This window comes from Zosterops lateralis (assembly GCF_965231275.1).
Source record: "Zosterops lateralis genome assembly, chromosome: 21".
NCBI lineage: Eukaryota > Metazoa > Chordata > Aves > Passeriformes > Zosteropidae > Zosterops > Zosterops lateralis.
Window position 1 is genome coordinate 5,823,951 of NC_139781.1, and position 14,849 is coordinate 5,838,799.

The 14,849-nt window shown below is 54.9% G+C and overlaps 1 protein-coding gene across 4 annotated transcripts in view; it reads left to right on the forward strand.

Annotated features, from left to right (window-relative positions):
• NLGN3 (neuroligin 3) overlaps positions 1–14,849 on the forward strand; it is a 39,780-nt gene that overhangs the window by 7,921 nt on the left and 17,010 nt on the right. For 3 of the 4 annotated variants that reach the window (XM_083876328.1, XM_083876327.1, XM_083876329.1), the window contains exon 2: positions 10,636–11,381. In XM_083876328.1, coding sequence (XP_083732454.1) covers positions 10,904–11,381 — 478 coding nt within the window. In that variant the 5' untranslated portion in view covers positions 10,636–10,903. Of the gene's footprint in view, positions 1–10,635; positions 11,382–12,477; positions 12,538–14,849 lie in introns of those variants that run through there. The other variant, XM_083876330.1, reaches the window with a different exon arrangement.

The following is a 14,849-nucleotide window of genomic DNA, read 5'->3' on the forward strand; positions in this document are numbered from 1 at the left end:
GAGCTCCAGCCGCGCTCCCGGCGCTCAGCAGCGGGGTGGGGCGAGCGGGAAGGCAGATGTGCAGAGGGGGAGGGCGGCTTCTCCAGCACCTGTGCCTTATTCTGGGGCGTGCGAGTGTGAAATTCAATTTGTAGATAAGTCGTGGCTGGTGAGGAACACAGGCCACAGTGTGTGCCGGAGCCAGGCGGTGTCTGGGAGCAGCGCGGCCGGCATGCACAGCATGTCCTGCCTGCCAGCTCTTGCGGAGGCTGACGTCAGCCTGGAGGAGCGGTGGCTGCTGCAGGATGTGGCTGCTTGACGCTGTGTCATGTTGGCTCCGGGTGTGCGGCCCCGGCTCCCGCAGGAGCTCTGCCAAGAGGTGCTACCCCGGGACGGTGTCCCCTGTCCTGCAGGGACCGTGCAGCTGGGGGGGAAAGGGACCTGGTGGCCCCTGCCACCGGCAGCTTGCAGGGTGGTGGTGTGGATGGATGGATGGATGGATGGATGGATGGATGGATGGATGGATGGATGGATGGATGGAGGAGAACATGGTGCTGCTTCCAGCAACAATGGCGTTTTCCCGCCCCCACATCTGGATCTTTCTGATGTTTCCAGTGAAACCTGCCTGCTGGTAGGAGCAGAGGGTATGTGCATCACGGCATTAGCAAATGCAGCTTGCACTGACCCCACGCTCTGTCTTACCTGTGGTCGCTGCTACCCATCTCCTGCCCCAGTCCAGGTCTGGTATCCCACTCCCTTCTCTGCTTCACAGAGAGCAGCCCTCTGGTGTAGATGAAGAGTCCAGGGCTGTGAGGAGGGCAGCATGGTCTCCTAGGCCAGCCAAGGCAGAGCTGGGACTAATTGTGCCCCCAGGCAAGCTGCAGTGTCACGGAGCAGTGGGACACTGCTGATGCCAGTAGGCTCAAAGGGACATTTGCAATATGGTCAGAAAATCACGTCTGGTCTTTGGTCAGGGCCACTCACACTAACATGAAACTCAGCCTCTAGAGTCCAGTGGGATATGCTGGGGCACACAGTAGGGTTGTGGGCTGCAGTTTAGCTGGGGCATCTCTCTGCCACAGGACAGGACCTGCAGCTCTCCCAGCTGTGGGACACTGGGGAGCGTGGGGTGGCACAGCCCTGCATCCCAGGCTCTGGGCACCTGTGTCTGTGCACAGCCTGTCCGCTCTTTCACCTGGCAGTATTGGAACAAGGTGGAGGTGGTGTGGACAGTCAGACAGCTCCTGGGATGGCTTTCCTGAGCAAAAACCCTGCAGTGAAGAAACAATGTGGTGCTGGACTGCAATGCTTGGGATTTCTTGCATCCTGAGGGAGCACACGTGGCTCTGCTGCCTGCACTGTGACCCTTGAGGGGTGGCTCTGTCAGGGTGGCCCACACCCCCCCCTTTCACAGGGATGTGCTCTCCCCACAGAGCCACCTTTGCTCCATGGACTTGGTGTCTCATGCCACAAGTCAAGGTGGTGGTAACATGTTTGGCAAAAAGATGGGGCTGGTATACTGCCAGATAACTTGTAACCTTATCTCTTGACAAGAAACTTACAGTGTCATGTTTCAGCTTCTGTGCAAAAGTTAGTTCCTGCTTGTCTCCAGCTATTTCCTTCATCTTTGTTCTTTGTCCTGGGTTTTATTACCTTTAGCCCAGATTACTTCCATGACTTGTTTTACAATTCTGCTTTGCAAAACCTTTCTGAGCTGATAAAGAGCGGAATTATGTCAGGCAGAAATGGGTGGTTAGGGAAGAGGTTGGTAAAAAACCCAGTCCTGTACTGGCTCTGCTGCTGAAACCAGTGGCTGCAAAGCCACTGTCTGGATTTCAACCCTTGATTAAGTGGATTTGGCTTCCTGCTTTGAGTCAGTAAAAGAGAAACATTGACAACTTATTTTGGATGTAGCTGTTCCCATTCAGAACACTCTTGGATTTTGTTGCCCACCCTCCCTAATCACATTTGCAGGAAGTCCAAGTATTTTAAGCTGCAGTCGGTTCCTCTCTGCCCAGCCCACCTCCTTACATTTATAGAGCCTCCCCCAGTCCACATTAGTCCATGGAAAGCATTGGCTGTGCACACACTCGCCCTGCCTGCAGCCACTGATGCTTTCTCAGCTTTCCTTGGAGCTTGTGTGAGATGTCTTGAGCTGTTCTAGCACAGGTGGTGGTATGGTTGTGCAAATTGCCCATGGCCCATTGGTTGTGGGAGCTTCATGTCCTTTGCATGGCTGGGTGCCCAGAAAAGAGCTTGAGAGGCTGGGACATGACAGAGTTTTGGGGAAGGACATTGCATCAGCAGCTTGGTTTCATACTTGCCTCTTAGTTTCAGACATTTCAGAAATGAGGGTGTCATTGAGCCAGCCTCTTTGGGTAACCAAAGTCTCCTTTCTTTATTAGACTTTTTTGCTAACATAAGAAATATGAATGTGTTTGGACTTAGGCTTTTAGAAACTTATTGATAAGAGCCTTGTGCTTGTGTAATTGTTCCCTAACAGAGTTCAGTCATAATGAAGCACATTAACTTTAAAAATGGCCCCTGTTAGCCATGGCAGTTTCCAGGGCAATTATTTAGGAGAGGAGGCATCACTCTGGCAGATGTGAGGGGGATGGTGCTGAGCAGGTGGGATAATGTCAATGTGCAACTTCCTGAAGCTGGAGAAGGAAGTGAGGGGAATGCTGCTGGCGGAATCAGCTCTCTCTTTGCTGGGTGAGATTGGCACTTGGGCTGCTAGCTGTGGAGTGTTGATCACAGATTTGAGGGAGATTATATTGCCTTGGAGTAGGTGCCTGGTGCTTGTTTGTGATGTGTGGGAGAGTGAGCAAGTTGTCTTGGCATGAACTTTGTGCTGGTGCCAAGGGCTTGCTGAAAGCAGATTGTCTGTCAGCTCACTCCCGAGTACTCGTCTGGAAATTCCAGGGTTCTGTGGAGGCACTTTTGCATTGTCAGTCACCTGTCTGCACAAAGCCAGAGGTGGAGTAATTCTTATTTGTGAAGCACTGGAATGGAATGGAATGGAATGGAATGGAATGGAATGGAATGGAATGGAATGGAATGGAATGGAATGGAATAGAATAGAATAGAATAGAATAGAATAGAATAGAATAGAATAGAATAGAATAGAATAGAATAGAATAGAATAGAATAGTCTGTTGTAAGAGATCTACAGTGATTATCCAATCCAACAGTCTGGGCCATTCAGGGCTGACCTAAAATTAGGGCATGTGGTTAAGGGCGTTGTCCAAATGCCTCTTAAACGCTGACAGGCTGGAGGCATCGACCACCTCTCTAGGAAGTCCCTTGCAGTGTCTGACCACCCTCTGGCTAAACAAACGCTTCCCGACGTCCAGTGTAAACCTCCCCCGGCACAGCTTTGAGCCGTTCCCTAATGTGCTATGGTGGATACCAGGGAGAATAGCCCACCACCTCCCTCTCCTGTGCTCAGGAATCTGTCAGGAGCCTCGGGGTCGCCCCTCGGCTGTCCGGAGCTGTGGTTTGCCGGGTCGGGGCCGGCCCCGGGCGGTGCTGACGGGACAGCTCCCGCGGGCAGGGCTCAGCCTCACTCGGGGCTCCGGGAACCAGCCCGGTCCCTCCCGGCCGAGACAGAGCGATGCCACATCCAGATGTTGCCGGTCGCGGGGAGTCCCGGGGCTCTGAGATCCTCCGGGCTGAGCCGGGCGCTTCCTTCGCTGCCGGCGGTCCGGGCTGGGCAATGCAGATTGAGCCGTGCTCGGACAGTGCTGCTGGTTAACCTCTGCCCCTGCAGGCGGGTGTTTGTACGCTGGAACTGCAAACAGCAAGGTGAGGGAGAGAAAAGCTGCCGCTGTGTATTCGTGCTGGGCTCAGGGAAGCCATAAGGGGAGATAATCTAGATTATTTCCATCAATAAATAGGCTCCTTCCAGCAGCTATCCCTGAGCCATGTGGGAACCCGCCAGGGCACCAAGAGGCTGCTGCCACTGCCCTCTTCCTGTGCTGGCAGAGCCTCCTGCTCACACAGCAGCTGTGGGCTGTGCCACGTGGCCCTGGCTCAGCTTTCCACCAGGCTCCTGGGAAGCACTGAGTGGGAAGGTCAGTCAAAATCTAGACTTAACTCAAGGTGAGCATGTAGCCCACTCCAAAAGACTCCAGGCTTCCAAGCACAGTTGTCCTTGGATCCTCTATAATGGTCACCTTCTTCTTGCATCAGCAGTATTGGGTGCTGACCCCAACACTGTCCCTGCTGCAGTGCTCACGAGCTGTCCTTCAGCAGCATCACCAGTCACAGCTCGGTGACACTGAGAAACCTCCTGCATTTTTGGAGTTCTTGATGCTAAACAAGAGTTGGAAATGATCCAGGCTGTCTCACCTGCTGGGTACCGTGTCTTCTGGAGCCAGGCATCGAGCAGTGTGCTGACATTCAATGCCAAAAATATCTGGAAAGGCTGAAATGTGGGCAAGGGAAAAAGGTCTGCTTTGCCCCTGGTGTCCTTCCCAAGGCAGGCTTGGCTCCTTCATGAAGAACTCATTAAAGGCCATGGAGCAAATGGTGACAGGCCATATTGCAGCGGGAGGCCTTTGGCACCACAGCAGAAGTGGCTCTTGAAATTGTCTGTTTCTAGGGATTTTGAGTAACATTCTTCTGTTATGAATGGAAGCTCTCGAGGATCTTGGCATGTGTCTGGGAGTTGTCAAAGAGCTTCTGTCCCACATATGTTCTTGCAGCGTTGAGGAACTTAACTGACACTCCTCACGTGGTCCCTCATCCTCTCCCCAGGGCAAAGGATGTGCAGTGGAGTGTCTCATAGGCTTCTGACGTTCAGCTTGCTTTAAATATTGGTAGTACTGTGGGTAGGAGCCAGGAAAGGCAAGGCACAGGGACGTATCTTGATGCAAACAAGGGTGAGGTTTGTAGCTGTTTTCCTTCTGTCCCATTAGAGTGACTGTGGTGCCTCAATACTGGAGGGGCTGCAGATGTGCCTCAGGAGAGTGAGGTGGGGAACGCTGGACTCTGGGAGAGGCCTCTGCTGAGTGGAGAATGGATGTTTTGGGCTCCATGGTGCTGGGAAGAATCCTAAGTGCTCTGCTCTGCACCCTAAATGCTGAAGGGTTTGTGGCCAAGGTGGCTGGTCAGACCATGAAAAATGCTGAATGAATGAGGGCAGGGGCAGAGCTGCCAGCCAGGGTAATGAGAAGTGTAGGAGACTGGGCTGGAGGGGCTGCTGGGTCCATCCATCTGCCACGTAGCACCCTTTGTAGATAGCCATGGAGTGCTTTAACTTTTCCTGGTGTACACTTAACTTTTCTTTCTTAATATGGATGTGTCTCCTACCTAGCACAAAAGGGCAGAGTGTTCTGAACTTTTTTGCTGTGGCCTTTGCATGTTATAAAACTGTGCCCTGTGACTTTTCTTGTCTAGACTAATCCAAATCTTCCAGACGTTTCTCCAAAGCTTTTTGATGATCTTGCTGGTCTCCCATGGCCTCTCTCAGTCCAAATCTTTTGGGGAATGAACTGGTTCTCTGGACGACAGTAAAATTACTTGATGTATCTTTATGAGCTGAAAGGAGAGTAATTACTTCATGTGTAAGCTGGCCTTTCACACGTCCTCCTGCAGTTGCCTTTTTTTGTGGCAATGATATGCTGGCTCACGTTCAGTTTGTACTCACCTGTAGCCCTCATGACCCTTGTGGCAGAACTGCTGCTGTCGTTTCCTCTGTGGCCTGTTTGTGCAAATTTTTACCTCCCAATGCCTTACAGTCCTCAGCCCTTTTCCCAGTCTGTCAGGAACATGTCAAATTCCCATCCTGGCCTCTAAGTGCTGGGGCGTCATGTGCAGATTTTGAAACCTACTCTGTTCTGTCATTTAGGTCATTCATGGAAGAGCAGAGCAGCAGCAGCAGCAGGGCAGACCTTTCTGAAACCCTACATGTCCCTTTCAGTGTAACTGTGAGCCATTTATCACTGTTCACCAGCTCTGTGATGGACCTGGGAAATGCCCCCACAGTGCTGTGGGACCAGGAAACATCTGCCTGTGGGATGGGTAACCTGGGATGAGACCTGCAGGCACAGGGATGCTCTTGAGGGGCTGCTGGGACACAGGGACACAAGCACATTGGTACAGTTGTGCTGCAGCTTCTCTGCTCCCCAGGGTTTCCTGTGGGGTTTTCTGCAGTGTTGTAGGCCAGGTGGGATGGGGCTGGGTGAGAGCTGGGACCACTGCCCAGTGGAGGAGAGAAGATGCCAGGCGAGGAGTGGGTCTGGCAGGTGGTGCTGCCTGAGAGCTGAGCTCCTGGAGCACAGGCTGGTGAAAAGGTTTGGAGCTCACCTGGAGAAGAGAAGACAGAAGTTTCTCATGCTGCTTGCTGGGTGCATGTTTGTTGTGGGGTGCATGGGCTGGCCCTTAGTGAAATACAAGGGGGTCAAATGGTGAGCAGAGCTGCACAAGGCACAGTGGCTGGAGGGTGCAATGGGACATCCTGTCTGCTTGCTGCTGGAAGGAGATCATCCATCCGTGCCAGCTGGGTGCTCTGAGGTCTCCATCTGTCCTGGCTCTGAACCTCATGGGACACAGAGCCACAGCGTGAGTGTGCTGAACTTGGGGTTGGTGCTCCAGGGCAGGAGGCTGGGCCCCGCTGGAGGATCCAATAGGAGAGCAGGCTGTCTGCTCACATCTCCTCGGCCGCCTGCCAGAGGAGGTGTGGATCCGGCTCGTCTGGCTGGTGTTGAGATGCCTGAATATGCATCTGCCAGAGAGGCTTCCAGAGGATCCCACCCGCCCAGGTTTCCATGGAGAGCGTCTCTTTGTTGAGGAGGAAGCCGTCTGGCAGACAGTGCGGCCGTGGAAATACCTATGGAGCATTTGTTTTCCAAAGCACATGAATAACATCCCCAACAGCTAGCAGCCTCACTTCCTCTGCTCACCCACCAGCGGCCTGGCAGAGCGACCTGGGATGCCTGCAGTGTCTTTATGCTCCCAGTTTCTCACTGCGTGCTTGTCTGAGCATTCCCAGTTTGGCTGTGTGTGCCCAGCCCAGCCTGGTTTCATTGCTGGCTGGCAGGCACAGCTCCTGGCACGGGGTTGCAGGCAGGCACCAGCCCATCTTCGCTGGGGGACACGTTTGGCTTCCCTGCTGGAAGGGAAGGGTGAGAGCGCTGTAGGCGGCAAAACTGGGAAAGTTTTGCTCCCACCTCCCATGGGATGTGAAGAGAATTGCTTCCCTGAACGAAATGTCCTTTCTCTGGTCTCTCAGTTCTTTCTCGTGCTTTGAAAGACTGAGAAGTTTAAGAGCTGTTGAGGCAGCAGGCAGCAATGCAAGGCACATGCAACAACCCACAGTGAAAGGGATTAAGCTTGGGTTTTTATGGCAGTCTGTCAGCATTAAATTAAGGCTAAATTCCCATCCTAAATGTTATGTTAACATGAAGTTACATCAGAAAGCGCAGAGCACAGAACAGCAATATGAGGGTATCAGATGTGTTACAGGGGTATTGTAATTATCCCAAATCAGGCATTTGAAACCCAGGGAATTTCAGATATAGGGTTTGCATCGGTTTTTTGGGTTTGTAATTGAAAAAATCTGAACATAGGAAGGCTTAGAAGCATGTCACTGAGATTGTTTGGGTGCCTTTATTCTGTGCTGCAGGGACATGGGGCAGATGGAGGCAAAGAGTCTTTAAAAAATGATGGAACCAAATGTGGAATTACAAATGTTAAAACACCATGAGTTGTATTTGAGTGTTAAGGCATTGTGGCTCTCCAGGGTAACATTAGGGCTGCTGGGCCTTGACTGTGCATCTCCATATCTGGACATATTTGGCTATCACTAGTGCAGCTCACCTCGGTGCTTCATGCTTTGTAAAACTTGTAATTGGAGACAGTTTTAAAGACCTGTAGCATTGTTTTGTTTAAGTTAAGAATGTGTACTTAATTCTTCCTTAGCTTATGGTTTTTTTTGTCTTCAGATTTCCATGGTTTTTTCAGAGCTGGATGAGGATTAAACAAAAAACCCAGAGGAATATCATCATAGCATAATTCTGAGGAGCTGTAGCAAGAAGCTGTTTTTTGGCTGTGTTTTGTGAGAAGAGATTCCTCATTGTGTCAGGACAGGATGGTTACAGTGGGCGTGCGGAAGCTCCACGGATGCAAAGTGGGTTGTGAATTCAGCCCTGTGACTGGTGTGTGCAGCCCAGCTGGGCAGCTGTGTAGTGGCACTGCCTGGTGCCGTGAAATTGCTTTCCTGGAGGAATTGGTGGAGCAGCAGCGCCCATGGCAGCGTGTGCCTGCAGCCATGGGGAAGCTCTGGAGCTGGGAAATCATCTAGTGAACCACCACTGGCAGGGCTGTGGTGTTCCTGCAGACAGAAAATGATGACTGATCAGTTGAAATGGCTCTGCAGGGAGCACTGTATGCACTATCATAAAGACTGGAAGCTGCCTGTAGCTTCCAGTCATACAAATTAGATATGACAGTCATTAATAATTAGCTTTATCCCTAACCTGCGGTACCTGAAGGAACCTGAGCAGAAGATTTACACTGGGCACTTTGCCTTCCAGCAATGTCAGGCACAGTGGTGGATCTGAAGCACCTTTGAGATCCTGCTTAGGAATACAGCTTTGGGGGGTCCTGGGCCAGCACTACACCCCTGGGATGTCGCTGTCAGGCAAAGGTCAGTTCTCTGCTGAAGGAGGAGCATTGCGGCAGGGAATATGAGATGAATGATGGTTTTCTTCCAGAGCTGCAGGCAGAACAGGGCAGCCAAGGCACCGTGATGCAGAGGCAGCTCCAGCAGTGGTGGGAAGAGCTCAGCTTGGGATCTCTGGGTGCCTCAGCTGTTTTTCTGGCCCTTGACTCAGCTTTCTTTTCTTAGGCTTTGGCATCTGTTTGGGGGATAACGAAGCAGTGTCATGCCCCTGCTGGTGCGTTTCTGTCGCTGCCTGGTGGGGCAGGAGGAGGTGAAGGGGAGTGATGTGCAGAGATGTGCTGCTCTCCTTGTCTGGCATCACCTGCATTCCCTTGGCAGGCTCTGGAAAGGTGCCTGCATGCCCAGCCCTGCGAGGCCTTGCTGCTTGGGTGGGCTGAATGCAGTAACATGATTTTCTGAGATGAGTGTTTCTGTTTACTGTGTTACCCTGATTTCTGAGGCTGCCAAGTTCTTTGGGCATATCAGGAGGGCAGGCACAGCATGAGCCCATTTCCTTAATGACCAGCAGTGAGTTGCCTGCACATATGCAGTACAGATTTGAGACACCTTCTGTGGGGGTTTTTGGTTGTGTTTTGTTTGAGTGGGGTTTTTTGTGGGTTTCTGTTTGTTTATCTGAGAGGTTTGGGGTGGTTTTTTTGGTGGTGGTGGGTTTTTTCCCTGCGGATTTTCCTCATTGGATGAGGTGCTCTCTATTTGTGGAATCCCTGCCCAACTGAACCTCCACCAGAGCTGCAAACTCCCATCTGCATACAGCCCTTATTTTGTGCTCCAATAATTTCAAGGCAACTCTGCTCCCCTCTGAGCCTGGGAGAGATCCACCGGGTGGGCAAGCAAGGATGCCCTGGGGCAAAACGGAGGCGCCTCACCAGCGCTGCCGTCTCTCCCAGGCTGAGGACATGTGGCTGAGACAGGACGAGTGAGCATCCCCTGAGCCTTTTGGCGGGGACTCGGCTGGAGTTCCGCCCTCCGAGGAGCGGGGCGGGCCGGCGGGTGATGCCCGGGGTGATGATGGAGCACCGGGGGGTGCAGCGCCCGCGGCTCCCCGTGCCCGGGTCCCCCGGGGAGCGGCGGTGCTGGCGGGGGGAGCCCAGGCGGGGGGCGCTTACATAAGCCCCAAATGCGACAGGCGGTGCGGGAAGGTGAAGGGCAGAGCACTGAGAATCCACAGAGCCTCCAGCCAGGGCTCCCTGGCACAGGAGCTCTGCTCGCTGACACACATCCGCGGGTCCCCATCTGCGGTGCCCTCCCTTCCCCGCGGGCCCCTCGGGGGCGGCCACAGCTGCTCCTCCCGATGCTGCCAGCCCGGGCAGGGGCGTGGGAGCGGAGCTCTGCCTCCCCGGGCTGGCCGGGGCAGGGAGCGGGTGGGGCGGAGGGCAGATGCACACAATACACTCCGGGTGTTCCCATCCTGGCCCGCCCAGCACCCGGGTCCTGCCTGGGGTCTCTCTCCCCCAGTGGAGGGGGACATGGGTGCCTGCCGTGTGGGTCGAGTTTGCTGGTGTATGAGGGGTGGTAGCACCCGAACAGGGGAGCAGTGCTGTGGTGAAGCCCAGGCAAGGAGCACAGGCTGCGTGGTGTGGGAACACAGGCAGCTCCAGCTCAGCCAGGAGAGGAGAGGTGCCAGTGGGGTCTTGTGCAGGGGCTGTGCTTGGCACCAGTGGTGTCCAACAGGCTCCTTGTGGGGAGGGTCATGGCACTGTCTGCTTCTCTTGGCACCCACACTCTGGGCAGCCCCTGAGCACGGGGGACAGGCTCTGCAGGCATGGGCAGACAGTGTGTGTGTCTGCACAAGCTCTGCTTGTTCTGCCCGCTTTTGCCTATTCCCAGAGCCACTTGGCCAGGTGGTGGCAGAGCCAATGAGCACCCATGGGTGGGAGGCTCAGCCAGAGATCCTGGCTCCTTCTGCACTGCAGGTCTTCAACTCTTCCAGAGCAAGTCTGCTGTTAATTCCCTCCATCTCTCCACAGTATCAGCAGTCACCTCCGGGCTGGGCCACTGGCAGGCAGGCTGCAGCAGGCAGCTGGGAGGCTGTGAGGAGCTGGTGCCACCTCTCCCTGCGTCCGTGCTCCTGACTCACCCAGCAGAAGGTGCGGCTGGGCTGCGCACTCCTGACTCCTGTCTCTTCTGCTCCATCTGTTCCTGGTGGCCAAACCGGAGGCTCGGTGTGATGGGGTTGCTCTGAGACCTCGCCCCAGGAGCTTCAGGCCTGGATGTTGGTGCTGTTTCTCCCGGACAATGTGGCTGATACTCTGGAGAAGCCCTCTCTTCCCCCCTGTTCTCCAAGTGCCTGAGCTGGTGGCCAGCTGGGACCTGCGTCTCACCCTCTGGGTCCTGAGCTTTGCCTCGATGGTTGTTCAGATGCAGGGCCAGGTCTACTCGCCCACTGTCAACACGCACTACGGGAAGTTACGAGGGGTGCGCGTGCCGTTGCCCAGTGAGATCCTGGGGCCCGTGGACCAGTACCTGGGGGTTCCTTATGCTGCTCCCCCCATCGGGGAGAAGAGATTCATGCCCCCCGAGCCACCACCGTCCTGGTCGGGCATCAGGAACGCTACCCACTTCTCACCAGTCTGCCCCCAGAACATCCACAACGCCGTTCCCGAGATCATGCTGCCCATCTGGTTTACCTCCAATTTGGATATCGTGGCCACGTACATCCAGGACCCCAACGAGGACTGTCTGTACCTCAACATCTACATCCCCACGGAGGATGGTGAGTCCCCTCTGGGGTGACCGCAGGAGAGCGAGGGGGGGTGTCACTCCACCCCTCCCCAGCAGTGGTTGGTCTCACCTGGGTGTTGTGTTTGAAGCATGTGGTTGTGGACCCTGCAGCATGCTGTCTGTTTGTAGAAAGCTTTCTCTGGCCACGCAGCTTGCCCTCTTGCCCTCAGCTGCCATCTCTGTCTCGCGTGCTCCTGCTCCTCCACGCCTCCCGGTCCCACCCCTCCACCTCCATGGCATCGTCACGGGTTCCTCTCTTGTATTGCTAAATCTGAATCCGACTCTCTGACCGCAGATCCACAGAGTGACAAGCTGATTTGTGCTCCCCACAGGCGCCGAGTGCCAGGTTCTGTCTTGAGTTGGTTCGAGTTCGTCCTTCCTCCCTGCTTCCCACCCTCCCCAGGTCCATGCGCTAGTTGTGGGCGTGGGCTGCGGCTGGGAGGAACACTCTCTGCCTCTCCCTGGGAAGATGCTCCGGCAAGAAAGGGACCGCAGAGCCCTTTTCTGGGCCCTGGTACGGACGGGTGGTTGGGGCGCACCGGCAGACACATCGCTTGGCTGCTCCTCCTCCACGCCGGTGGGACAGCGGCAGAGCGATGAGCCTGGGGTGCTGGGGACACCACGGGGGCACGGTCCTGTTGGGGTGAGGCTGAGCGGCGCTGGGTGCCTCCTTGTCTAACCTTTTCCTTTGTAGGGGATCCCACCTGAACTGTAAGTAGAGGGCAGAGGAGGCAGCGCCTGCCCGCACGCCCGTCCCAGCCTCACCGCAACGGGAGCCCCCAGGGATTTTCAGCGGGCCAGAAGGGACCCGCAGCCGGTCTGCTGCACACAGCAGAGCAGCCTGGCGGGCCAGTGGCTTCTCCCAGGCTGGCTGGCTCCACTCCTCGGTCTCTGGGGCCCACGGAATGCATCATGCCTTCCTTCCCGCCCAGCACGGCTGGCCCAGAGTTTTCCTCCCATGGCGACGCTCCCTCCCCACCTCCCGCGGTCCCTGGGGCGGTGGGAGGGTAGCAGCGTGGTTGTGATTGCATGCCCACTCCCATCAGTGGAGCCTCCTGTTATTTTGTAGTCTTTTATTCATTTTACAGTAAAACGGATTTCCAAGGAATGCACCCGAAAGCCCAACAAGAAAATATGTAGGAAAGGAGGTATGTAGCAAGCCGACCGGCAGAGAGGCACAGAGAGGAAAGAGAGAGAGAGTGAGAGAGTGAGAGGGTGCCTGGCTGGCCCCCGGCCTGCAGCACTCCTCCAGCACCTCTCTGTGCTGCCACCTGGACTGTGGACCCTCCAAGCCCCCCCTGCCACCCAACCCCCGCTTCCCACTGGGAAGACCCCCACAGATGCTCTGGCCAGCTGGGAGCACAGGCCTGGGGTCAGGTCATGAGGATGCTCATGTTGCTCCAGGCCTTTCAGAACAGCTTCTCCTGGGCTGAACCTGCACTCCCACCTTAATCCCACTGGCACTGGCAGCTTCCCAGTCCCTGGCCATGAGGAGTAGCCTCTGAGGGCACATAGCACTTAATGCATCCATCCCTTAGGTTGGGTTACCCCATTGGGAGTGTACAGACCTGCTCAGGGAAGGACCTGTGTGATGGGGGACTGCAGTCCATCCTGGGCTGAGCTTTTCCCTCATTGCATCCCTGATCATTTTGCATCCAGAGCTCCTTGGTTAAAAGCATAAAGCCTCTTCTGGCTGTGTAAATGCTGCAGATTCTGCTCTGAGCCTTGTGCCTGCCAAGGCTGCTCCCCACTGCTCACATCCCCATGCCAGTGCCAGTCCTGCCAGTAAGGATTTGGTCTCCAGCCCATGGAAGAGCAACGGAAGAGCAACCTCGCTGAGCCCTAGCTGCCTCATGGGCAGCTGAGCACCTCCAGTTCAGACACATCTCTGCTTTGCCTTGCCTCCACTGACCTTCCCCCATTGCCCCTAAACAATCCTGTATTCCCAACCAGTGACATACACAAGGGAGTAGAGATGTACAAATGGTAGCTGGCTCAGCCCCGTGTCAGACACAATGCCTCACCCTTCCCTCCACACAGCCCTCTTGCAGACAGGGAGAGCTGGCTGCTCTGTGCAAGATGAACGGGTCAGGCAGCCAAGCTCTTCTGAAAGGCTCAGTACAGGGTGTCTGGCCGGCACAGGCTGCTGTCCTGAGTGTCCTGCAGCAGCAGCAGCAGCATCCCTGCATCCCAGCCTCTGTCTCCCTGCACCCCTGGGTTTGGCTGGGCCAGTGCAGCTGGGCTTGGAGGTTTGGGGAGCGCTTTCCTTCCAGCCGTTTCCCCCAGTTCTGTTGTTTGGTTTCTTTGCTTTGCTTTTCCTGTTGCTGTCCTGGCTATTCACACGCCATCTCTCTGAGTGCCAAGGCTGCCCCTGAAAGGGCTGGCGCATTAGGGAGTCTCTGCACGCTGCCTCCGGAGCCGGCTGTGCCAGTGATCACCAGCCACTTCAAAGCGCTTCCTCTCCCCGCCCTCCCACCGGCTGCCAGACCCCCGCCGCCCCCAGCCCTACAGCCAGGGCAGGGGAAGCAGGCTCCAGGTTACTGCCAGAGAAGGGCATGATATAAGGCGTGGCAGAACACCTCTGGTGTGCTCATCCCCTGGGTTCCCCTCCCCGCTGGCTCTGCTCACAGGCAGGGTTTCCTTGCAGCCCATCTGTGGTTGCCTCTGGTCACCTCCCTGGTGAGGGACATTCCCTTTGCCCCCACTGGGCTCTGTTGACTCACGGACCAGCAGATCCCCAGGGCCAGCCATTTGGACATCCAGGTGTGTCGTGCTGAGAATTAAAGCACTCAGACACTGGCACTTCCTTCCAGCTCTGGCCAGGCTCTGATAGCTGTTGGCTTGGATTAATTGAGTCGCTTGTGATGAAACACAGAAGCTCCCACACTCCTCATTGTGTATCCTAGGTTAGTAATGCTTGGGGAGAAGGTAATATACCTGTAGTGCTGATTTCCTCAGGTTGAACATTTGAACGTTGACTCATTCTGGAATAATCATGATTACTATTTCTAAGGCCACAGATGAGCAGTGATAAGCACTCCTCTCACAGAACAGTATTTTGGTGGTTGAAAATGTCTCAGCTGCCACCTTACTGGAGTTCTCATGACTTCTGCCACCACTAAGCTCAGTGTATTTCAGAGGAGACAAAGGACTGAGAATTTATCAGTCATGCTTGTTTATCTCTGGGACAGAAAAACATCCCTGTTTCCCTGCCAATTGCCCACAGTAATTTCCTATATGGAAATTTTCTAAATGCCAGTCTCCTCCATACACACTGGTCCCTTCTCTGGTAGCAATACAGGACAGCAGTGCTTTGAGAGCACCATGCATGGTGCCAGGGGAGCTGACAGCACTGAGGCTCATTTGAGGCTCAGATTTTGCTGCAAAAATAGTGCTGCCCACCCAAAGACCATGTACACCCGCACACCCTGAGAGTACAGTACCTATGTGCAAAATGCAG